General features: G+C 44.3%; 1 protein-coding gene across 1 annotated transcript in view; it reads right to left on the reverse strand.

Annotated features, from left to right (window-relative positions):
- The window catches only part of STAB2 (stabilin 2), a 164,718-nt gene that overhangs the window by 88,950 nt on the left and 51,892 nt on the right, over positions 1–23,876 (reverse strand). Inside the window, exons 10-20 of the mRNA XM_046013404.1 lie at positions 21,239–21,372; positions 19,483–19,565; positions 17,940–18,089; positions 16,444–16,587; positions 15,866–15,922; positions 15,587–15,712; positions 10,678–10,731; positions 10,309–10,389; positions 7,606–7,758; positions 4,427–4,489; positions 683–769 (exon numbers count right to left, since the gene is read on the reverse strand). Of these exons, the coding sequence (XP_045869360.1) occupies positions 683–769; positions 4,427–4,489; positions 7,606–7,758; positions 10,309–10,389; positions 10,678–10,731; positions 15,587–15,712; positions 15,866–15,922; positions 16,444–16,587; positions 17,940–18,089; positions 19,483–19,565; positions 21,239–21,372 (1,132 nt within the window). The remainder of the gene's footprint in view (positions 1–682; positions 770–4,426; positions 4,490–7,605; positions 7,759–10,308; positions 10,390–10,677; positions 10,732–15,586; positions 15,713–15,865; positions 15,923–16,443; positions 16,588–17,939; positions 18,090–19,482; positions 19,566–21,238; positions 21,373–23,876) is intronic.

Here is a 23,876-nt window from a genome sequence, read left to right on the forward strand (position 1 = left end):
TATATCATCAGGAAGAGACCATCAATTAAAAAAAAAAAGAGACATCCGAACCATAAGAGACTATGGACTCTGAAAAACAACCTGAGGGTTTTGAAGGATCAGGGGTGGGAGGTTGGGGGAACAGGTGGTGGGTAATGGGGAGGGCACGTTTTGCATGGAGCACTGGGTGTTGTGCAAAAAGAATGAATACTGTTACGCTGAAAAAATAAATAAAATGGAAAAAAAAAAAAGAGACATGTATGTGCTGGGAAGACAAAATACTGTAACGAAGTGGTGGCAGGTGGGGGCAAAGGTCGGGGGAGCCTGGGGAGGCCACTGTGGATCAGGTGGTGACAGAGGGAGTGAGAGTTAAACCCTTGAACAATGAATCAGTCCCAGGAAAATCTGGAAAATGCTCCGAGGGAGGGAGTGGCAAGTGGGCGCACTCTGGGGTCGGAAGGAGGGTCAGAGACAGGTCAGACATGAGGCAGTGGCCGGTCCATGGGGGGAGTGTCAAGAGTGTGGGTTCTTTGTTAAGAGCGAGAGGGAAGCACAAGAGGGATAGGTGCAGGGAAGGGGTGACCTGGACCCCGCAGAGAGAGTACCCCCTACAGTTCCCCTGCAGGAAGACATGGCCAAGGCCATGGGCACCATGTCGCCTCACAGATGCTGAGGCCCAGGAGTGTGGCCCCGGAGGCCTCACCTGCACTGTGGCATTGCAGTACCGGGCACAGCCGCTCTTCAGGCTCCTTACTCTGCCAGTGTAGACACATCTGTGTGTGAAGAGTGTCTGGAAGAAAGCCAATGGGAAAAAAGCACTGAGTCTGCATTTTGAGGACCTCTGGGCATTGCTCGGCTTCATACCCTGACAGCCTACCTCCATTTCCCCACGACGTCAGGCAAGATCACCAGAGCTCTCCAGCTCACGAGGCTCCCTGCCAGAGCTTAGTCCCCTTCTTGAGGCCTCTGTTTCCTTGTTGGTAGAACAAGGCCAGGACTGGCATAAATCCGGGCACATTTATCTTGACCCTACCTCCCGCCAGGGCAGACATTGCCAGTTGACCAGGGAACACTTTGCTCTTCATCCTGAGTGTGGCTCAGCCTCCTGTTCCAATCAACAGCCATCCCCAAGCTCCTTCTACACAGAAATTATGGAGCCAGTAGAGAGTCCCTCTCTAATTTGTAGAAAAATCCACCAAAGGAAATAGGGATGGTCTGAGTTTTTCTCTTAGGAGTGATGCATATGTGGGAAAGTCTTAAATGCAACCTTCCATTCTCTAACCCCTGGTGCCTGATCGTAATTATCTATGGCTGCCATTTATCAAGAACCCACTAGGGGCAGAGACACTGCACATATAAGGCCATTGATCTTCAACTCCTTGTGGCTATTTTTCATCCCTCTTTTGCAGATGAGGGAACTGAGGCCCCAACAGGTAAATCATTTTTGCTAAAGAGCCCCATCAGTAAGGGGCAGGCCCAGAGAATGGGTCTTACTGCATCCTTACTTTAGGATATCACGGGCAAGTCATGTAGTCTCTGTTGGCCTCAGATGCCTCATTTGGGGAATGGGATGATAATGTTGATCTCAGGTTTTATCCTAAGCATTCTGTCTCTGGTTCAAATTTTATGTTAGGTAAACGATGTGGAGACATCCCATCATCTTAGGCTCCAGCTCAAGAAGGTAGTGTTGAGAACTTCATGGGCTATAAAATCCTAAAATCTGAGCTATGTAAAAGAATTCTGAGATCATTGAGGAAGGACTAGTCAGTCTTCTTGTAGGATCTCAGGATAATTAAGTAAGTATAGATCATGGAAAGCTGGGAAGGCAAGATTTGGGGCTTTTTTGGTTTCAACACATGTATCTAATTCTGTCTTCTTTCTCTCCTTCTCTTCCTTACTTGGGCTATGGTGATATAGGATCATGGTTTGGCCATGTATTAACTGTGTGACCTTGTACGAAGTATTTTATGTTTCCTTACATTCGTTCCCAGATCACACGAGGGCTATGATGGTAATATACCCACCTCGGACATTTGCTATATAAAGCATTTAGAACAATGCCTGGCACACAGCAGTCACTCTGATGCTAGTCAACATGATTTCCTCTCTTCTCTTCCCTCTCCATTTTTCCCAGTTGACAGCATCCTGTAGGACTTAGGGGTGATGGCTTGACTGAGAAAAATAACTATCTGCACACCTGTGCCATTTAATGTTCACGTGTTGCTTTATTAAATGCTTGTGTTAAATGGATTGTGTTAAAGAGCTCATCTCCTTCCTTAGTGACCTGTTCTAGTGTTGAATGATACGTCTCACCAGGATGCTCTTTTTCAGGACAAAATTATAGGCAGAGATTTCGATCATCAATTTTTACCTTGGAGCATTTCGCTTTTGTCACCAGTAGAGCATTTGGCATATGAATTCTGGATTATTGTGGAATGATCTGGTTTTCCTTGTTAGACTACAGCTTCTCAACACAAAAAACAACAAAACAAAACTACATCTCATTCATCTTTATGCCCTGCGAACCAGCTCTCAATAGACATATGCAGATTTCAGTCAAACTTGAAAAGGGCTTGATGGTCCTAATGTCATTCTCTTGATAGTCCTTGTATTTCTATCTGAAAAAGTGTTTGGGAAGAGCAAACAGGAGTAACGTGTGGGAGACTATGCCAGCCACAAATTGGCCACTTTAGCATAAGGATCATTTTGAGCTCAAGGCATACTTGAAAAACAGCAGATAGAAAAGGGACACTCTGATTCCCCCCCTTTCCTTTCAGAGAACAGGAGATAAAGCTCCCCTGTGGAAGATGTCCTCCTTGTACCAGGACAAAAGAGACCTCTTGTCACCAGAGACAAAGCCGATGCAAGGATCTATAAAGAACTCCTCAAATTCAACACACACAAAACAGATAATCATATCAAAAAATGGGCAGAAGATATGAACAGACTCTTTTCCAATGAAGACATACAAATGGCTATCAGACACATGAAAAAATGTTCATCATCACTAGCCATCAGGGAGATTCAAATTAAAACCACATGGAGAGACCACCTGACACCAGTTAGAATGGCCAAAATTAGCAAGACAGGAAACGACATGTATTGGAGAGGATGTGGGGAAAGGGGAACCCTCTTCCACTGTTGGTGGGAATGCAAGTTGGTGCAGCCGCTTTGGAGAACAGTGTGGAGATTCCTCAAGAAATTAAAAATAGAGCTTCCCTATGACCCTGCAATTGCGTTATTGGGTATTTACCCCAAAGATACAGATGTAGTGAAAAGAGGGGCCATCTGTACCCCAATGTTTATAGCAGCAATGGCCATGGTCACCAAACTGTGGAAAGAACCAAGATGCCCTTCAACGGATGAATGGATAAGGAAGATGTGGTCCATATACACGATGGAGTATTATGCCTCCATCAGAAAGGATGAATACCCAACTTTTGTAGCAACATGGATGGGACTGGAAGAGATTATGCTGAGTGAAATAAGTCACGCAGAGAGAGTCAATTATCATATGGTTTCACTTATTTGTGGAGCATAACAAATAACATGGAGGACAAGGGGAGATGGAGAGGAGAAGGAAGTTGAGGGAAATTGGAAGGGGAGGTGAACCATGAGAGACTATGGACTCTGAAAATCAACCTGAGGGTTTTGAAGGGGCGGGGAGGGGGGAGGTTGGGGAACCAGGTGGTGGGTAATAGGGAGGACACGTATTGCATGGAGCACTGGGTGTTGGGCAAAAACAATAAATACTGTTACGCTGAAAAAATAAATAAATAAAAAAAGAAGAAGCCGATGCAAGGAAAAAGCTGCACAAATGGACCTTGTTAAAATAACTCCAAATTTCCTCTAGCCTTCCTGTACATTTCAGTGACTTTCCCACAATTTCCTCCCTTTACTTAATCTACCACATCCACATAAACATTTGGGTTTTGCCATTTCTTTGGGTCTTTGCTTTCTTATGGGCACTCCCGTGTACACATAAAATCTGTGAATTTTTCTCTTATTAATCTGTCTAATTCTCAGGCCCAGCCAGATACCTCAAGATGGTAAAGGCAAAGCTTTGACTCCCCTACACAGACTTAAGAGGGGGAAGTAGAGAAGGAATGAACCTTTACTGAGTAGCCACTTGATTTAGGTATTGTACTTGGGTTTTTATCTCCGCTAATTCCCTTGTTATTAGTGTTACTTACAGACCAAAAAAACCTTAGTTTAAAAAGGTTAAACAAGGCACCCAGTGTTAATGAGCAAGGATACAAATGCAGCTCTGTCTACCCTCCCCCATACAGTGGGCTTTCTGCCCTCCCCCGTTTGTTAGGCTGAGACCCAACCTGATGTTACCCCAGTTGGAATTTATATCTTTTAAGAAGAAAGGTAGAAAGAATGAGAAGCAACACCAGTAGGGTTGCTTGGGTGATGTGTGGTTTCTTGAAGCTGTCACACTCACCGTGGGCTCAGAATTAGCAGGACATTTGCTCCAATACACCAGAGAGCAACTCACACAGGTGCCCTGGAAGGAAAGACAAGGATCAGTATAGGCATCCCTGTAAGAGGGAGCAGGGGACCACCCTACCTGGCCTCATGCTTCCTTCCTCCAGGGGACCACTCCTGGCCTCCCTCTCTACTCCCTATTGGCCCTCCCCAGAGAGAAGGAGGGAAGTCAGTGCCTGTGCCAGAGGGTTTGGGAGCTGGAACTGATCTCGCTCAGAGCAGCCTTCTCCTCTCCCTCTTTCCAGGTCAGATCGACTGTCCACTGGCCTGAGGTTTCTGATTGACTCTCTGCCATGTAGAGGCACCTGTCCCTGAGGAAGCATTGCAGTTGTCCACCTGTGCCAGAGATGAAGCGTTAGCACTGGTCACACATGATAGCCTTGTTCTCCAATTAGCTTAGCAGCAGCGAAGCTGAGCATTGAATCTCTGCCTTTCAGTCTCCCTGGGCTTCTTGCTTCACTTGAATTCAGGAAGAAGAGAGGGATGAGTGCCTCCAAATCTCTCCAAATTGATTTTCTGATCTTCTCCTTGGGCTCTGTGCTCCAGCAGGTAGACCTGAAAGAATGTTCTCTTGCCTCCCCTGCCTAGCGTCTTAATGGTCTTGGCCAGTGCAAGATGCCAGCAGCATACCAGTGGGTAGGAGGAGGGCAAGACTGAGGTATTTCTTCCCTACCTCTCTGCTTGGGCACCTTCACTATAGCTCCTGCTTGATGTCACCTTCCTCCATTCTTCCAACTCTCACTGGGTTCAGGTACCTCCTAGCCCTCCCCTCCTCACCTCCCAGGGCGGTAATGGTTTCCTGCCATTGCTTCTCCTTGATGCTCCAGGATAACTGGTTTTTCTCCTTAGCCCTGTCCACTACCCTCTAGTAGTGTCTTCATTGAAGTCTCTTCATTTGAACCACTGGGGTAACTTCTGTTTCCTGCAGGGACCCTAACTAGTACAGAGAATTAGTAATTAAACCTCTAAAATCCAAACATACAAGACTAAAACCAGCTATGGGCTCAGGCTGGTGAAAACTGAGACTCCTAGACAGTGCCAGCTGCTCCTACGCTGTGCTAGCCCCAAACACTTTGCAGAGAATGCATTTGCAGTTTTTAAAAAAAGATTTTATGTATTTGTTTATTTATTTGGGAGAGTGAGACAGAGCAAGAGAGACTACAAATGGTGGGGAGGAGGAGAGGGAGAAACAGACTCCTGGCTGAGCAGGGAGCCCAATGCAGAGCTCAATCCCAGGACCCTGAGATCATAACCTGAGCCAAAGGCAGATGTTTAACCGACTGAGCCACCCAGGCATCACAGCTTTGGACTCTTAACAGATCTAATCAAAACCATCCTAAATCATGTAGAGCAGATAGATCTGACTTTAAACCCAGAGAAAATAGTAAAAGAAGACTCTATCCTAAGATATGGGGTATTGGGAAGCTCTTTTCTCTATTAAACCAAGATCCTTTGGGTTGTGGCTCAAACCCACATCTAGATTCTTTCCTTTGGGAATTTGGAGAACAAGCTTTTAAGCAACCTGGAACAGAGCAACGTTGCAAGAAGGCAGGCAGTTGGGGATGCCCTTATCCCTGCATAGACTTCTTTCCTTGAACTTGAATTGCAGCTGCTTGGGATGCGGAAGCTCTAAAGTCAATAATTAGACTTTTATTGAATCTTTTCGGCAGAGGCCCTATTTTCCAAAATCTTTCACCTTTTGGGATAGAAGATGAGACTCTTCTTATCAGGCCTGTTCTCATCTTCACCCTGGCCCAAGCCAGGCGATGTACCTGCCAAAACTTTTTTTTTTTTTTCTCAAAGAATGAACCAAACATCAGTCACTGCCAGGAACTGGCTAGGAAAGTGACTGAGTTTCCGCCTCTCTTAAAAAGGGATGCTCAGAATGGAATCAGATCCCCCAGTTGGTATATGACTGGCATGGAGGATGGGTTCCTGTACAATATCCTAAAACATAGCAGGGGAACCAGCCACAATCCTCTACCAGGTGACCAAACAGCTATTTCCAGCCTTCATGATAAGAAGAGGGATCAGTAAATAAAACCTATAACATGAGGCCATTATTCCTCATTCAATGCCCATGTTCCAAGGATATTTTGAGAACAATCACTGAAGTATTATTGCAGTGTTCTGAAAAGAAAGACCCAGACCTATTATTGTGGCAACTTCAGGGGTATGGTTTCCATGGGAACTGACAGATCCTATGTACAGCAGTGTTGAGATTTGGGGTGCTCTGAATAAAATCAGCTCACCCAAGTTGGTTGCCATGGAAATGGGAAAGGTCACTAGAGGGTACACAAGCTCACAGGCAAACAAAATTTGGTATTTGAAAAGAAATACAGAAAGATGGTTGATTGGCGAGGCCCAGAGCACTCATCTGAGAAGAAATTCTTTTTTACATTTCTTGGAGTAAAGCTATGGGCTTGGAGCAAGGTGGTCCCAGGTGACACAGGCAGGGACTGATCCTACTTCCGGTGTAGCCGGCTGAATAGTGTTCCTCACCAAATTTGTGTTCTCTTGATTAAGTGTTTGCAAATGTAATTAGTTAAGATGAGGTCATACTAGATTGGGGGGCGAGTTCTGAATCTAATGACTGGTGTCACAACAGAAGGGAGGGGTACACACACAGTGACCCGCATAGGGGAGAAAGTCACGTAAACACAGAGGCAGAGGTTGGAATAACTCAGCTACAAGCTGAGGAACGCCAAGGATTGCCGGGAGGCATCAGAAGCTGGAAGAGACGAGGAAGGATCGCCCTTCCCAGAGCCTTCCGAGGGAGCGCGGCCCTGCTAATACCTTGATTTCAGACCTCTGGCCTCCAGAACAGCGAGAGAATACATTTCTGTTGCTCTAAGCTTCTTTGTTTGTGGTTATTTGTTCTGGCAGCTCTAAAGAGCCACTAGAGCTGGGAGGCGTTGGTCATGGTGGAACATTCCCACAAGAAGCCTCGGTTCACAGTTTATGAACTGGGACCTCAGGCCCACCTCTTTGTGGGGACAGAAACCCATGTGGAATGAGGCTCCTGGGGTGAGGTTCTCCTTGTCAGCTTCCTCAAAAGTGTGAGAGGGAAAGATGCTGTCTGCCCTGTGGGGCTGTTCGGGAGCTCCTCTTTATTTATTTTCCTAGTTTCCTTACCAATTTCATCTCTCTCTTGCTTTCATCACATCGGTGGGGCAGAATTGGCACAATGGAGGGAGGAATGAGGACGCCGGTCAGGGTGTAGATTCGGCCGTTTTTGGCAATGACCTCTGTCTCTTCAATGGCCACATCATTTGCCAGAATCTGTCCCTGGAAAGAAGCAGTAACATATTTCGTTCTGTCCTGCAGGACACCAGCTGTCCCCAGGCAGAGCTGGGTGCTGGTGACCTCTCAGAGGGTTGCTATGAGAGGGACCTGGCTGACAGGAAAAGATGGGTCTTTTTTTAAAAAAAAAATGTTGATTTATTTATTTTAGAGAGAGGGGGAGATGGTGAGCAAGTGGGTGTGGGGGGGCAGAGGGAGAGAGAGAATCCCAAGTAGGCTTCGTGCTCCGTGGGGAGCACCTGGGCCTTGATCTCCAGACCCTGAGATTATGGCCTGAGCCAAAACCAGGAGTCGGTTGCTTAACTGACTGAGCCAAACAGGTGCCCCAGGGAAAGATGGATTTTTCTTTTTAGAGATTTTATTTATTTATTTGAGAGAAAGAGAGAGACAGCAAACACAAGCAGGGGGAGCAGCAGAGGGAGAGGGAGAAGCAGGCTCTCCACCAAGCAGGGAACTTATGCAGGGTTCAATCCCAGGACCTTGGGATCTGACTTGAGCCAAAGGCAGATGCTTAACTGACTGAGCCACCCAGGTGCCTGGGAAAGATGGATATATATATTTTAAAGATTTTATTTATTTATTTATTTGACAGAGAGAAAGAGACAGAGAGAGAGAGAGAGAGAGAGCGCACAAGCAGGGAGACTGGAAGAAGGGGAAAGCAAGCTCCTCGCTGAGCAGGGAGCCTGATGAGGGACTCGATCCCAGGACCCCAAGATCATGACCAGGAAGGAAGGCAGATGCTTAACCAACTGAGGCACCCAGACATCCCGGGAAAGATGGATCTTAAATGAATTCCTGACTGACACCAGGCAAGGATGTCTCTGCAGACATGGTCCTTGCAAGGCGGGAAGGGGGTAACCATTCCAGCCCTATGATATATTTGCTAAGAGTCCTCGGGTTAACCGTTTTACCTCTCTGTTGGTGAAGCAGGGCTCTGTTCATTCCAGATACATTTATGGACCCTGTATCACGCTCTGCTTTAGCTCTGGGGATATATATCAGTAAAAAATCCAGACAAATCCCCACTTATGTTGTGGGGGTGTGAGCAGAAATTGAACAGGTTGGCAAAGAATTCTGACCTCCACTTCCCCCCGAGAACTGCTCCACCTGTGGTATTAAAGGCAACTCCATACTTCCTGTGGCCCCAGTCAGAAGCTCAGGAGAATTCTTCCTCTAATCCATCAGCAGATTCTCTTGGGGCTTCCTTTGAAATGCCTTTAGAATACAACCACCTCTTCCCACAGCCCTGCTACCATCCTGGTCTGAGTCACCATCATTCTGCTCTGGGTTATTGCAGTCAGCTTCTAACTAGCCTCCCTGAATAGATGTCTGATCGTGTTACTCCACTGCTCGAAATCCCATATGGCTCTTCATCTCATTTAAAGTAAGAATTCTTAGGCCACGTGTGACCTGACCCCATTTCTCCTTCTCCCTCCCACTACCTTGATCTCTCCTACCTCTCTTCCTTCATCCCCTCTGTTCCAGCCGTAATGACCTTGCTGCTCCTCAACAAGGTCAGACAAATGCTCCCTTCTTCGTGCCTTTCTCTGCTTCCTTTCTCTGGAATGCTCTTTCTCCCAGACACTCACACAGCTTGCTTGTATCTTCATTTCCTTTAAGTCTTTGCTCAGATGTTTTATCCTCCATGAGGATTTGCTGGCACTTTACCTAAAATGTCAGCCCCATGCTTACTTTATGTCCCCCTTCTTTGTTTGTTTGCCTTAGCACTTTCTACCTTCTAATATATTCTATGTTTTACTTATTTAATTTGTTTATTGTTTATCTTCCTATTTACTAGATTGAAATTTCCATGCAACCAGGGACTTCTCTCTATTTGCTCATTGGTCTACACTTAAGGCCCAGAATAGTGTCTGGCACATAGTGGGCCCTCAATAGATACAGAAAAAATGCATCTTCATCATCATCACCACCAGCGATGAATCAACAGGAGATATAATCTGCATGCTGTCAGAACTTTTGGTGATATTAGCCCAGAGAGTTAGCTGAATAATGCTGCCTTCGCTGAGTTTCTTAAATAAGGCATGTTCTCTCCTGCCACAGGGCCTTTGCACATGGTTCTCCCTTCTATCTGGAACTCTTCTCTGCTCGTCTCTGCCCAAGTTCCCTGTACTCTTTCTTTGAAGCCTGACTGAAGCATTGCTTCTTCACTGAGGAGCTCTAGACACCCAGCCTCCTCTTACTGTAAGCTCTCATTATAATTATAATGGCACTTATTATAATTGTAATTAAATAATGAGCTGGTCATTAATTAGCTGCCCAAAGTTGGTTTTCCTTGCTAGAACATAAGTCTGTCTTCTTCATTGCTTTATCCTGGACATCTAGTTCAGAGTCTCACATCTGCAGTTGTTCAGCAAGTAAATGAAATCATGAAATACAAGAAATAACAAATGAGTGAAGTAATCAAGATCATAAGCTTGGGAGTTAGGGTAGTGGTAGGATAACCTGGTGAACAATCATAAGCAGAGCAAAAATGCATGTGAGTCATGACAGCAGCAGTTGAATTTTTTCACCTACGTTGCTGGTGGTGTTGAACTGTATGATCTGGTTGGCCAGGGTCCTAATGTGTGGGGTCACAATGAGAGTAGCCACTTCAAGCTGTAAAGAGAAGAGAACAGCACATTTTGAGCAATGCATAGAGCCCTGTTTTTGTAAAGTTTTCACTGGAAAAAATAGCCTGGAGTTCTAGGAAGTAAATAGTGTCATCAGTTTTGTGGCTTTGAGGGTTTCTTTGATAATGGGCTCATTATGCATTGCTAAAGGCATGCCTAGAGCTACAGATAATGAACAACTGCTACGTGTTTTCCAGCACTGTAATAATGGAATTTAAGTCAAGGTCAGATATGTGGAAAGCAGGAAAAAATAGGGCAGGAAAGTGGAGCCAACCTGAGTAAATGGGACAATGTGGTATCTGACAAGTTCCAGAAGCTTCCGAGATCCCTGCAACAGAATTAAAATACTTCTTTAGTCATTGCAGAAAATACAACTTTCCCCCTTTTGTGGGAATTTTGCCCAATGACTTCGGATGTATAATCAAGGAAAGTCAATGTCCCATAATCTCTTCACTGGGAAGTGCAGGATGAGAAAAACCCCATCTCCAAAGGGCTGACATTCACCAAATTCCTCCCTTGTGGGAGGACCTGTTCTGAAAGCATTATAGGCACATTTTACTTAATTTTCTTAAAAGCCTTGCGAGGGAGGGACTGCTGTTGACTCATTTTACATGTGATAACACGGACTTTTAAAGACATGACAGAGGTCACAAAGCTAACTTAGGATAATAAGACTAAGAAGTTCTCAGTCACTCTGTTCCATTACCTCTCTGAATGGCTAAAGCTACATTCTGGAATGTCTAAGACAGCCTCAGTTGATGATTCTGTTTCATTTTCTCCATAAATAGACGTCTGCTTGTCAGGCCACGTGCTGGTTATTCGGGAATACACAATCCTTCTTAGGACTGTCTGGGCAGGACACTCCCTCCTTCTGAGCCACCATGGTCCACGCTCATCTGTCCTTCAAAACCCTTTCCACTATTCCTCATGCTTCAGAAACATTGGAGCGGTGGGGTAAAAAGAGTCTTGGGACTATCATTGGAGTAAGCAATCCCCGTAGGGTGCGCTGGGGAGAGCGAACAGAGGTGAGGAGCACAGGGAACGGCTCTCTGGGGACCAGCAGCCATGGGGATCTGCAATCTCGCTGGGAGATTACAGACCTGGGAGTTACAAGCTACATAACCCTTGAGTTCTGCTTCATAAGTGGCACAGCCGTGGCCACTCTGGCTTGGACACGAAGACGATCCACAAATCCAGATCATAGTCACCTCTCAGAAGCTAACGTTCTGGGGACATGTGCGAACAGTGAGGAGTCCCAGGTTGAAAGAGAGCCCTGCTGAATCTGAGTCCCATGTGCCCAGACTCCCCTCTACACTTGTTCTAGGTCCTGAGGCCACGGGAGTTTCCTGTAATAGAGTGATCCCCTATCCTGGCTCTTCTGGTACAACTCTGCTGTACGCCTCACATGTTGCCAGCCCCACTCACTCTCAAGTAACCTGGTGTGGATGATACCTTGTATGGCCACCCTATCGAGAAGCCAAAGGTAGTATGTGGAGGTCAGGGTTACCCATAGAAATGTCGGAGTTGAGGGGCGCCTAGGTGGCTCAGTGGGTTAAAGCCTCTGCCTTCAGCTCAGGTCATGATCTCAGGGTCCTGGGATCGAGCCTCTCATCGGGCTCTCTGCTCAGCAGGGAGCCTGCTTCCCTTCCTCTCTCTCTGCCTGCCTCTCTGTCTACTTGTGATCTCTGTCTGTCAAATAAATAAATAAAGTCTTTAAAAAAAATGTTGGCGTTGAACCCCAGGTAGCAGCCCTGGCAGCAACGTTTCTGTAGCCTTGGCTCTGTTACTGTGTGACTTCAGACTCAGACTCTGGGTCTTACCTTCTCCTTGCAACGGCTTTCTGGTACCCACAAGTGAGGACTTGCAGGCAGAAGTAATGCGATTCCAAATTTGGATGCTTAGTGGTGGAAGGGGTGAGCGAAAGTGGGGGCCCCTGGGAAATGTCAGCCCAAACTGGATTGCAAACTCCTGGAAGGCAGGGGCTGGGTCTGTCTGGCTTATTAATCAGAATCACCAGGCCACGCAGTGGGCCCAGCATCAACGTTTGTGCCAGTAATTTAAAAGGGGGAAAGGGGTCCCGGGAAGAGCACTGAGCTGGATCTTGCGGTCCTGAGTTCTAATCCTGATTGCGCTGCTGTAACCTTGAGCAAGCCACGTAGCTCCTCTAGCTCGGTTTTGTCTGCAAAATAAAGAGAGTGGTGCGGACCCCTTCCATCCCTCTGATTGTGTAGGGAGGACGTTATCAACTGGATTGTTCACTTCTAAAAGCCCAAGAATTAATTGGTGTTGGATCCTTTTTTTTTTTTTACAAGAAGCAGGAGAATGAAAGCAACAAGGGAATTGATTGGTATCATTCCTGCCATTGTGTGTGTGCCTGTCGCCTTTCTGGCTGGGAGCCGTGAGGCCCATCGCTCAGTTAGAATTGAGTCCATTGTGGCTCAAATCGACAGGATGCATGGTCCAGGTGCTGCTGTTTGTAGCAGAGCCTTTCCGTGTAGTTAATGCATCCTTTCCCTTATGAAGACATTCGAATGCTTCCTCCCTGCTGTTTTGAGTAAAAATAACAAAAACCCAGCCCTTCAATGCCAGGGCAGAAAGAGAGTTTTTCTACTAAATTGTTAACAATTTAGTAACAATTTAGTAACAATGACCCCAAACTCTGCAGTTTCACCTCCCTTTGTCTCATGTTACTTGCAAGGTATTTGCGAGTTGACAAGGGGCAGTCTCCCTGGTTCCCTGTGCTTGCATTTCTCCTAGTTCAGCCAGGAAGTCATAAACTGGGGCTGGTCCTCAGTAGCTGTGGCCTCTGTGTGGATAGGATGGTTACCAGACTGAAGTTTTGCTTCAGGGAGGAGCAGAAACATACACTGGAAAGGAAACATGGACTCTAAAATCGGAATTAGAAGCCATTCCTCTAATGAAATCAGTTTATTTTCCATCTCCTGGGCATAGCCGCTGGGGACTTTTCTGTCTCCAGCTGAGATTCTTCCCTGAAATAAAGCCGAAGGATGCTATTAAAATTTTTGGAGAGAAGGACCTTCCTATAGGTTGAGAAGTTTTAACCAAACAGGTTCTGGGGCTGAAAGAAAAGTAGAAATGATCATTCTATTCCTCGCTTAGAAATTAAAGTGGAGAACAGTTTTGACTAGGAATGAAGAGACTTGAAGTGTTTATATTCTCTGCAGGTAGAAAGATACTGTGTCTGAGAGCAAAGAGACAGAGAGTCAGGAGCAGTGGTGTGCTGGTAAATCAATCTGTGGGGAAACAAAGAAGCCCAGATCTACAGAGTTGGCCAATTTTGCCATGTGTGTTATATACAAACAATGAATCATGGAACACTACATCAAAAATTAATAATGAGCTGTATGGTGACTAACATAACATAATAAAAAAATATATAAAGTTTAAGGAGGAAAGGAAAAAAATATTCCCACCATAGGCTGAGTTCGAGTTACAAGGCGATCTTCACTGAACGAAGCTGGGAAGAGGTATACAATTCACTCTTGAGAGCCCAAGCAAGCCAGCCAGCTCCAGCCACAGCTAGAAGGAGTTATGAAGAAAAGTGCTTGACAGGAAAGCAGGGAGGTTGATATTTTTCCATTCTAATTAAAAGGTTTTGTTTTAATTTTAAGCGTTGCTGGTTAGGTGTCTGAGAACTTCTTTAATATTATTTTAAAAAACTGGTATCAAATTAGAAGCTATGTACTCAACAAAGACATATAATCTCAGGATTTTAATAATTTCCCAGGGGAGCCACATTACTTTTTAGCTTTAAAATTAAGTATTAGGGTGAGTGCCAAAGAGAGCTATAACCATCTTTCTGTAATAGCTAGGTCTCAGAAAGCTTGTACATGAACTGTATTTTTAAAATAACATCCTATCCTGAAGACGCTGGGAAATCTACATTTTAAGTAGAAACCTGTAGCAAATCCTTTAATATGGTGAATATTTACTTGCAGTGTAAGACATTACATATATTTTTTGACCCATATTTTTTAACTCAAAGTTTTCTGAAGGCAAGATATCCTTGTAGATACCTAAAAGTATTCTAGAAAGGTGTGTATCCACGTGCTTCTCGAAACCATGCATGCAAAAGAATTCAGGGCTCTAAAATTCAGGCCTGGGTTAGAAAGTTGGTTCTTCTCCAAATGTCTATTTCGAGATCTCATGAAGTGTCATTTTGATTTAAAATGCTTGGTGTATGGATTGTGAAGCTGCCTACTTAACAAACTCTAAGGGTGATTCCTAAGTATACTGAAGTTTAGAAATCACTACCCTACAAGATTTGGACCCTCCATTCTGTATAATGAACCAATCCACCTGAAGTCATGGATAGTCCTGCCTCATTGCCAAGATGGTGGCTTGATTTCAGGGTGCTGAAGGAAAGCTTGCGGTCCTTCCTATAATTCCATCATTTGACATTCTAATGAACAAAAGTCCATAATTAGGTGCTCTTCCCTTTGGTTTAAGCCCGTTATTTCTGGGACAGGAAACATTATATGGTTTCAGTCACTTATACTCTTGTGTGAAGGAGTAAAAAAATCTCTTTTCTAGAGAGAATGTGAAAGAACTGAAGGACTTTATGGTATTTAAGGAGAGGGTTATTATGAAGAAAGATGAAAGCAATAGAAAGGAATGCCTGGGACATCTAAAAATAACATTTATTCCTCTTTCTTTTTTTAAAAAAAAAAGAACGCTCCGTGTCTAGCATGGAGCCCAACGTGGGCTTGAACTCATGACCCTGAGATTAAGACCTGAACTGAGATCAAGAGTCAGACTCTTAACTGACATTTATTCCTTTTAAATTTAGCCTAGACCTGGCCTAGAATTGCCTAGTTTAGAGTTCATTCACTAGGTGGTTTTAGAAATTGTAGGGAACTTAAAATATTGATTTTTCTACTGAGAAATATTAGAAGAGCCAGGAAAAATCAAACCAATTATTTAGACCTGGAGCTGCAAATAGATTTCATTTCCTGTGCTCAGTCTGGCTGGCTAATTGGAACTCTGCCTAGGAGACTGGAGCCACATCCATAGTTCCTGAGGACTGATTGATTAATGATGTCTGCCTTGGTGGGGCCTAGGAGGATAGATGGTGATTCATGTGTCACTTGTTGAACATCCCTAGTTTGGAAAAAGTCTGTATGGGCTGACATGATGTCATCAGAATAAGTAGGGTGTCATACCTCTGGAGAAAGGAGGTAATCAAGAGTGCCGTCCTTCATATTGTTTAATGCTTCGTTACTTGGCACAAAAATGGTGTATGGTCCACCAGTCCCATCTTCATCTAAGGCATGTCCCACATTGGTTTCCTGCATTTGAGGAATGAAATTTTATATCTGCAACCTATCTCTGACAAATACTTGAAGTCATTCCTTAGCAAATATTTATAAACAACATCTTTGCTCATTATACAAAAGACTGGACATAAGACCATTTTCCAGAAATTCATGAAAAGTACATACCTCTAACAAAGATTTGAACTTGCTGTATCTTGGTTGTAGCATTGTCATTATAGTTTGCTAAAAATCATGACAAGAAATAGGTGGTTTAGGATACAGACACCCCAACATTAAAAGGTTTGTGACAGGATAGGAAAGATTCTGGTCAACTGCAATGCAAAATAGAAATGTTTCCTATTATCATGGAATTAGTGGTTCAGATCTGCATGTTCTACATGTTTGGGCATTATCAAATGAGTCAAAAGAAATACATTTTTATCACAGTGAGGACTGCCCTGCTCCATAAAGGGTAATTGTTCATAACAATGGGTCACTGGACTGAATCTTCATATGTGGCCAGAAAAGAGGTAATAAAATTGAGATCTTTCCAACACCCAATGCAACACCCAATGCATGTTTTTCTTTCTGTTGGCAGAATTCTATTGCAAACAGAAATTATCCCTTTTTCTCCATGGTTAGGGTCCTAGTAAAGAAGAAGGACAAGCACAGAGTGCTGACATGCATTTTCTTCTTTGATATGACTCTCCAGGGAACAAAGAAAGATGGATTTGGGTTGACCTAACTTTACCTGAAATGCTCACCTCAGTGTTGCTCTCAAATGTGGGTGCCATCTTGTCCATGGCTCTGTCAAGGATGTGCAGGAGCCCATTGGAAGCAACTATGTCCCCCTGTATAATTTTTACATTATTTTTGCCTCCATAGAGTTTAAGCTTTAGTTGATTGTCCTAAATTACCAAGAAAAATAAAATTAACGTGGTATCCTTGAAGAAGTATTGGATTAGAAGTACTGAGTCCTAGGGTTCTGTCATTTATTGGCTATATGATTTTCAGTAAGTCACTTAACCCAAAATGGGGTGTCATTTGCTTGCTTGACTTCACAGGTCTTTCATTCATTAAGATCAAATGAGATAATGTGTGAAATCACTGATGACTAGCAGGGATTGCTAAATGTGAATGGAATCATAAGTCTCCCCAAATAGACTGCAAGGTCAGAAAGGGCAAAATGATTCAATTTACTGTAAACTTATCACCTACTTTAGTGTGTTGTGTGGACAAGGCACAAAATAAATGACTGAAGCTAAGTCCTTCTTCCTTTCATGTGGCTCTTAAAAGCTATAGACAATAAATACATGTTGAATGAGTGAGTGAATGAGTGAATGGTGAAAAAATATCCTTGTGAGAAAAGAAGCTACATTTTCATTCATCTGTCTGATATCTATCCATCGTCTATCCATTCATACATCCATCCATCCACCCATCCATTCAACCATCCATCCATCCATTCTTTAATCCTCACACACACAGTACAACACACTGGTTAATGATTCAGATCTTGGAGTCAAGGAGATCTGCATTTGAATCCTGGCTCTGGTCCTCACTTGTGATCTCTCAGTTTTCCCACTTTTAAAATCACCTTTACTGAGTTGTTGCAAGTCTTATGTAACATAAATAAAAGTTCATCTCCGTCCTTCGTATGGAGTGAGTACTCAATAATCTTACAACTACTGATATTTGGTGAAATGCAACAATATAGTCCATAAACCAAACATCACATTTTGTCTATTGATCATGTCCCCTCTGGCTCAGTGAAGTCACAGAAAGAGTTATTTGTGAGAGGGGAGGAAGGTAGTTTTACTTAAACAATGGAACAGAACTAATGACATTAGGAGAGATGGAATGCTAGGTTTGCTGAGGATGGATAAACTCCAGCAACCAAAAACAAACAATCCATTTCCTTTTGCAAGGGAGATTTGGATCTGGCTTTGTGCTGGTGCTTTCAGGAAAGAGGTTTACTGCAAAGTTTCTTCTTGCTGGCACCTGAATGACATTCCATTGGAGATGAATTCAGACCTGAGCAAAATATTTATAACCCCCTTTCCAAAACAGATCCCACCTGCCAGATCCTTCCCAGTGTTGCTCTCTGCTTCTTCCCTCATAGGGAAGTGCTTTGGCAAACAAGGAATAAGGAAGGAAGTTCTTCATAACCTTCATGAGCCTAACTACAGATAGGGTCGGCTGTGGGCACTGGCTCAGGGGACATTTTTGTTCTGGAAGTGAAAATCAGAGAGAGCCTTACGTTATCGCCATTGAAGATTTCTCCTGACTTTCCAGTCAAGGTGTAGAAAGTGTCTGTGTTACTCATACGTTGGGTGTTCATCTGCCCAGCAATTATGTGGAGTTTCACGAAGTACTGAGCAGCCTCCTTATCCATCAAGAGCTCTTTGATCTGAGGAAAGAGAGCCAGTTCTTTCGATTTCCACTGGTGTTTGAAGGACAAAATGAAGTTGTGAGGGATGCATTAGTCAATCAAAGACATCAATGCAAAGGCACCATAACTCGGGGTTGGGCTCTTTCAGACACAGGTGACTTTGGCGGGGAGCACAATCTAGAGAGTGGGAGGCGGTGCTTAGTGTCCTCTCAAACCACCAAGAGGGAGGAAGGTGCAGTCATCCAGGAATCAGCTTGAACTCAGGGAACAAATGTGGATGAAACAAGAAGTTATGTGAAAAGAAAGTGCAGACTAGATCCATGGAACTTTTGAACAGGAAAATTAGGATTTTTGAAAGCTACTGGATCAAATCTACATTTTGTCAGTATTATACATCATCAGCAACCAATCAACAGATTCTTTTAATTAACTCTGTGTTAAATAATCTACATAGTAAACAAGAGACCTCATGCAAAGTACCTCATACAGAGACGTTCAATATTTGTGAGTTCTCCTCCCCCTATAGGAGAGATGTGAGGCTATTTCTGAAATTTAATGGTTGATTCACCTCAGATTGTCCAACGGTGGTAACATATTAGGGTGAAGCGGTCTGGAACTTCCTGGGTTTTTATTCAATGCAGTAAAAATTATTATCACAAAATATCTTGGATTAAGAGAAATCACTTTGTACACATCAACATGTCCATTACCTCTATTCAACCAAATGTCACAATTTCATTAACACCATCACGACAGGATGCCTCCACCAGGCACCGTGAGTTTTATTCCCACCGCATGATATCACTTCAGACAACAGCTTGATATCACTTCAGACAACAGCGGCTCACAGGGAAGACTACTGTGCTCTCCTACTTTCCTCTACCACTTTTATCATTTATGACTTTTTTTTTAAAGTAGGCTTCACACCCAGCATTGAGCCCAACATGGGGCTCGAACTCATGACCCTAAGATCAAGACCTGAGCTGAGATCAAGAGTCAGATGCCTAATTGACTGAGCCATCCAGGCACCACATCACTTATGGTGATTTTAAAGAAACAAATATAGTTAATATATTAGGTTAATTCTTCTTGCAGGAATTAAGCAGTTTTGCATTATGCAAATCCTATTTATCAAATGGCTACCCTTAAGATCCTTCAGTCATTACCCTTGAAGGGGTCGTGATTGGAAGGAGGCATTGGTGGGCCCTCTAGGGAGCTGGTAATGGTCTTGCTGGATACATAAGTACATTCACTCTGTGACACTGCATTGAATTGTGCACTTACAATCTGTATACTTTTTGTAAGGGTGTTATATTTCACTAAAAGTTTACTGCCCCCCCCCCCATCACCATCCTTATCACAGTAGATTTAATTTTTAATAGGGGCTTCCCACTTTATTTTAAATACTTACGTTGAATCCTTTTAGTCCCTTGTCTGTGGGCAAAAGCACAGTGAATGGTCCCAGTTTACTTAGTGGCCAGGCATAGGCTTTGTCTTAGGAATAGAAATACATAAAGAAAGAAAACACCAAATGAATCAGTGGTACGTGAAGAGTAAAATCAAGCAATGGTCCTTGTGGTCCATTTAGGTCCTTTGACTTAAGAGCTCTTCTCTTCTAATTGGTATGTGTGGAACTTGGGAAACTGGGAAGCTCTAAGAAAGCAAGGCATCATGATTCCATGGTCCCAGAAGCATCTACATAACTGTGTGGTTTTTCTTGCAGCCACAGTGTGACTTCAAGGAGAGCCTGGGATAAGACCTTCTGTGAGGGTCATGTGACAAAATCCTCAGTAAATCCCAGCATGTCCCTGACCCAGTGCCTGAGCTGTTTTTTTCTGAGCTGTTTGCCATCACAGTGAGCAAAGACACAGCTTTGTTCCATCCAAGGCCAACTCAGAAGAGGCTCATGATTGATTTAATACTCTGCAGTGGCCACCTTGAAATGTTCATTAATTTTTGAGCCAAGGACTCTATCTTGTCATTTTCATGGTGTCCTGCAAGTTATGTAGCTGGTCCTATTTCCATTCTCCTGGAGAACCTGAGACAGCAGGGAGGGCTCTGGGCTGTCACACAGCAGACAATGTGGACCAGCACTTCATAAATGGGTGGAAGGTCCATGGGACTTTGTCCAGGGAAATGTTTGAGAGCACAGTCCACAAAGGACACTCTGTCACCCCAGTCTGTTATTTGATAGTCTGAGTTCTTAGAGGAGGGTTATAAGAAGCCAGAAGCATGCCACAAATGACTCCCTGTAGGATGCCTTGGAAAGAGGTCATTTGTGCAGACTGTATGTTAAGAACATATGTTATATTCTAATGTTAACCTAATGCATTAACTGCATATTTTTGCCAACAACGTGGCATTGATCCACTCTCTATCAGTGCTCTTTCTGCGAGATCATTTTTTGGTGACTGGCAAATTCTTGATATTGATATTTTACGGCTCCTCTTGATTGGTCAAATTTGTGTTTTACTTTCTGTTGGTTGGTCAAATTTGTATCTTATTGAAAGTCTTGCCCAATGCTGTAATCAGCTGTAATAATTCATTCTCAAGGGGGCATTGGGTAATGATGCTGGAGGTAATTGGAAATGATGAGGGCCTTTTAGATTGTCAACCTGACTGAGAGGCTGGGAGGGTAGGTGTCAATGCAGGTACAGTTAGTGGTTAGAGAGGGGGAAGGGCAGCAATGCTGAACATCCAGCAGTGTGTGAGAAGGTCACACCAACTATTCTCAAAACTCAGTAGCACTGTGGAACATGGATACATTCCCAGGTTTTGTCACTCTCTGTTCCCAGTATTATCTGCCAACCTTGCTTCACACCTGGAGGACCCATAAGGTCAAGGGAAAGAGGATGATCTCCATCTTCGTATCAATAGCTGCCCTGTCTCATTGTTCCCTACTTATTAATCTATAGTGAGCCCAGGACCCTGTCGTCAGCATTCTGCCTACTAACTGTGGCACCTCTGGACCTCTCGGCGCTCACTCCTTGTCTCCTTGGAAACAGCAGCCTGTTCTTTCTTTTCCACCTGTATGATGTCTCCGTAGGATGGCCAATTCCAATAGATTCCTCCCCTGCCCACCACTTTCTGAATGATTGTGTCTTGCAGATGCCTTGCCTGACAGATGGTTGCCCCCTATGCGGAAACCTGCACCCATGGCTACGTACCCAGGAGTGAGAGGAAAGAGGTCAGCTTTCCTTGCCATTTTCCTCTAGGTTCAGTGTTTAATTCTCTGAGTCGCTCCATGATGTTTCCATAACATGTTGAGCCATCACCCACATAACCTTTCTGGCAAGTGCATCTACAGGGAGGGTGGAAACACATTCTCAGGGTCTTAAAGGCATTGAGTGTTGAGATCCTACAGTCCAACTCACTCACTTGAGAGCAGAGTAAGGGCAAGGGTCATGTGCTTATTTATGCCCCATGTTAATGTCATGATCTAGCGCAGGGCTCGGTTCAGAGCAGGTATGTAATTAACAGTTGAATAAGGGGCAATTGATTTGTAATAAATACATAGATAATGAAATTTGCAGAAATTTTATACAATAGTTTCATAAAAGACTAAAGGAGAGGAGAAGTGAGTTGGGGGAAATCGGAGGGGGAGACAAACCATGAGAGACTATGGACTCTGAGAAACAAACTGAGGGTTTTGGAGGGGAAGGGGGTGGAGACATGGGTGAGCCTGGTGGTGGGTGTTAAGGAGGGTATGTATTGCATGGAGCACTGGGTGTGGTGCATAACCAAAGAATCTTGGAACACCAGAAAAAAAAAAGACTAATGGATTTAGGGATGAGGTTTAAAGGTGCATTAGCCCTGGTGTGCTGGTAAATGTTTAATAACCAGCTCTCTGGGAGGGAGGCTGTAGTGCAGAGCCCTACTGTTCGAATTTTGCCAATTTCCACGGGTTGTACCCCCACCTTAGCCAATTTCAAACTACCAGTGTGATGTCAACCAGTTTGCAAAATTCTGAAAATGTAACCATCCGCTTTTGCAACTCGGGAAGCCCTGGCTGTAGCACACCACTGCTACCTAGCAAAGGTGAGCTGACAGCCGGCTGAAGCTGGCAAGGTGTCTGGGAAGGCGACACTGCACAGTATCCTCGGATAAGTGGAGAACCAAACACCAGGTAGGGGAGGGGCACTGCAGAGATGAGAGCTGAAGGGAGGCTGCGGCCATTCATACCACAGACATGACTCACGTTGACGAGAGGCTTCCAAAGGCCAGTTATACACTCATGAGTCCAGTTGTGTTTCCAAATATGGTCCCATGGCAAATAGACATATTTTCAACAAGTTTGCTGAACAAACATTTCGGAGTTTTATTACCTCTGCCTGCACTGCTGTGGTGACTTCCTAACTGGCCTTTCTGCTCTTACTTTCTTTCCCCTCAAATCGGTCCTTCACACCACCCTCTGAGTGGTCTCTCCAGAAGGGAAATCGGCACCTTTGTGCTTAAAATGACATGGACTCCATACAGAAGAAGTTCGAAATGCTTAGCATGGTCTGGAAGACCCCCAAAGGGGGGAATTTGCTCCTGTCTCCTTTCTGCTGCATGCTGCAAATTCCAGCAATCCCAAATTGCCTTCTTTTCTAGAGACTGGGATGCCCTTCTCAGGCCATGGGCCCTGCCAGGAATGGTCTCCTGGCCTCACCTCTTGGCTCAGCATGACTTGCTCTAAGGAGTCTTACCTGGCCTCCTGACTCGCCCTGACAGCCTGTGGGTACCTTGTCCATCACAACCCTCTCCACCAATGAGTTCCTGAGGTGTTGTCTCCTCTGCTGGGTGGGAAGCTCTCCTAGAACCTGCTTCCCACTCCTTCCTCATTATATCCCAGCACTTGGGATGATGCCTAATTGTAGAACTGATTGTTTACCAAGTATCTACTTAATTCTAGGAAGCTTGCCAAGGAGGAGGGCTATAAAGGATGTATATAGGGCTATATGTATATATATATATATATATATATATATATAGGGCTATAAAGGATATATAAAGGATGATAACGGACATCTTGCCCTTTTAGTGTCTCACATGCTGAAGATGGGCCTGAAATCAAACAATTTTGAGTAACATGATAAAGCCACTTGACCTCCTAAAGTCTCAGCTTCCTCATCCATGAAATGGGTTTACTAATACCTTTAGGGTTGCCAGTGGAAGAGATGATGCACAAGGGCTGGCACAGTGACAGACACATAGGAAAAGCTCGGTTCTTGGTAGATGATGATGATGATGACGATGATGACGATGACAATGATGATGGTGATGGTGATGGTGGAGATGGTGGCAACAGCGCCAGTCCTGGGAGGGGGTGGTGGGGAGCTGGGATATAGCAGAGAAAGTCCATAACTACACAGCTGAAGTTCTAGAAAGAGCCACGATGGAGGCTTGAATAGGATGCTATGGGGTACGGAGGAGGAAGTGACTGATTGTGCCTAGAGAAATAAGGGACAGGTTCTCAGAGAAAGTACCACTTAGGAGAATTCTACGATGCATATGAGTTTCCTGGCCAGATGGATGATTGGCAGATCATTTACTAATTGAGGTTTTGGAATTTTTCATAGAGCAACCAGAGTTCCCTGAGGACCTATGAGAATGTCTGGAGATACTTTTGGTTGTAAGAACAGAAGTGAAGGTCCCGCCGGCATCTAGTGGGGGGGGGGCACGGATGCTGCTGAACACCCTACAATGCAGGGGACAGCCCCTACAGCAAAGTGTTCTCCAGCCCCAAAGGTCAGTAGTGCTGAGCTTCAGAAACCTTGTTATGAGGAATCACTCAGGTATATCGAACAGTGAATCAAGAATCTA

The sequence above is a fragment of the Meles meles genome, chromosome 7 (assembly GCF_922984935.1).
Source record: "Meles meles chromosome 7, mMelMel3.1 paternal haplotype, whole genome shotgun sequence".
Lineage (NCBI taxonomy): Eukaryota > Metazoa > Chordata > Mammalia > Carnivora > Mustelidae > Meles > Meles meles.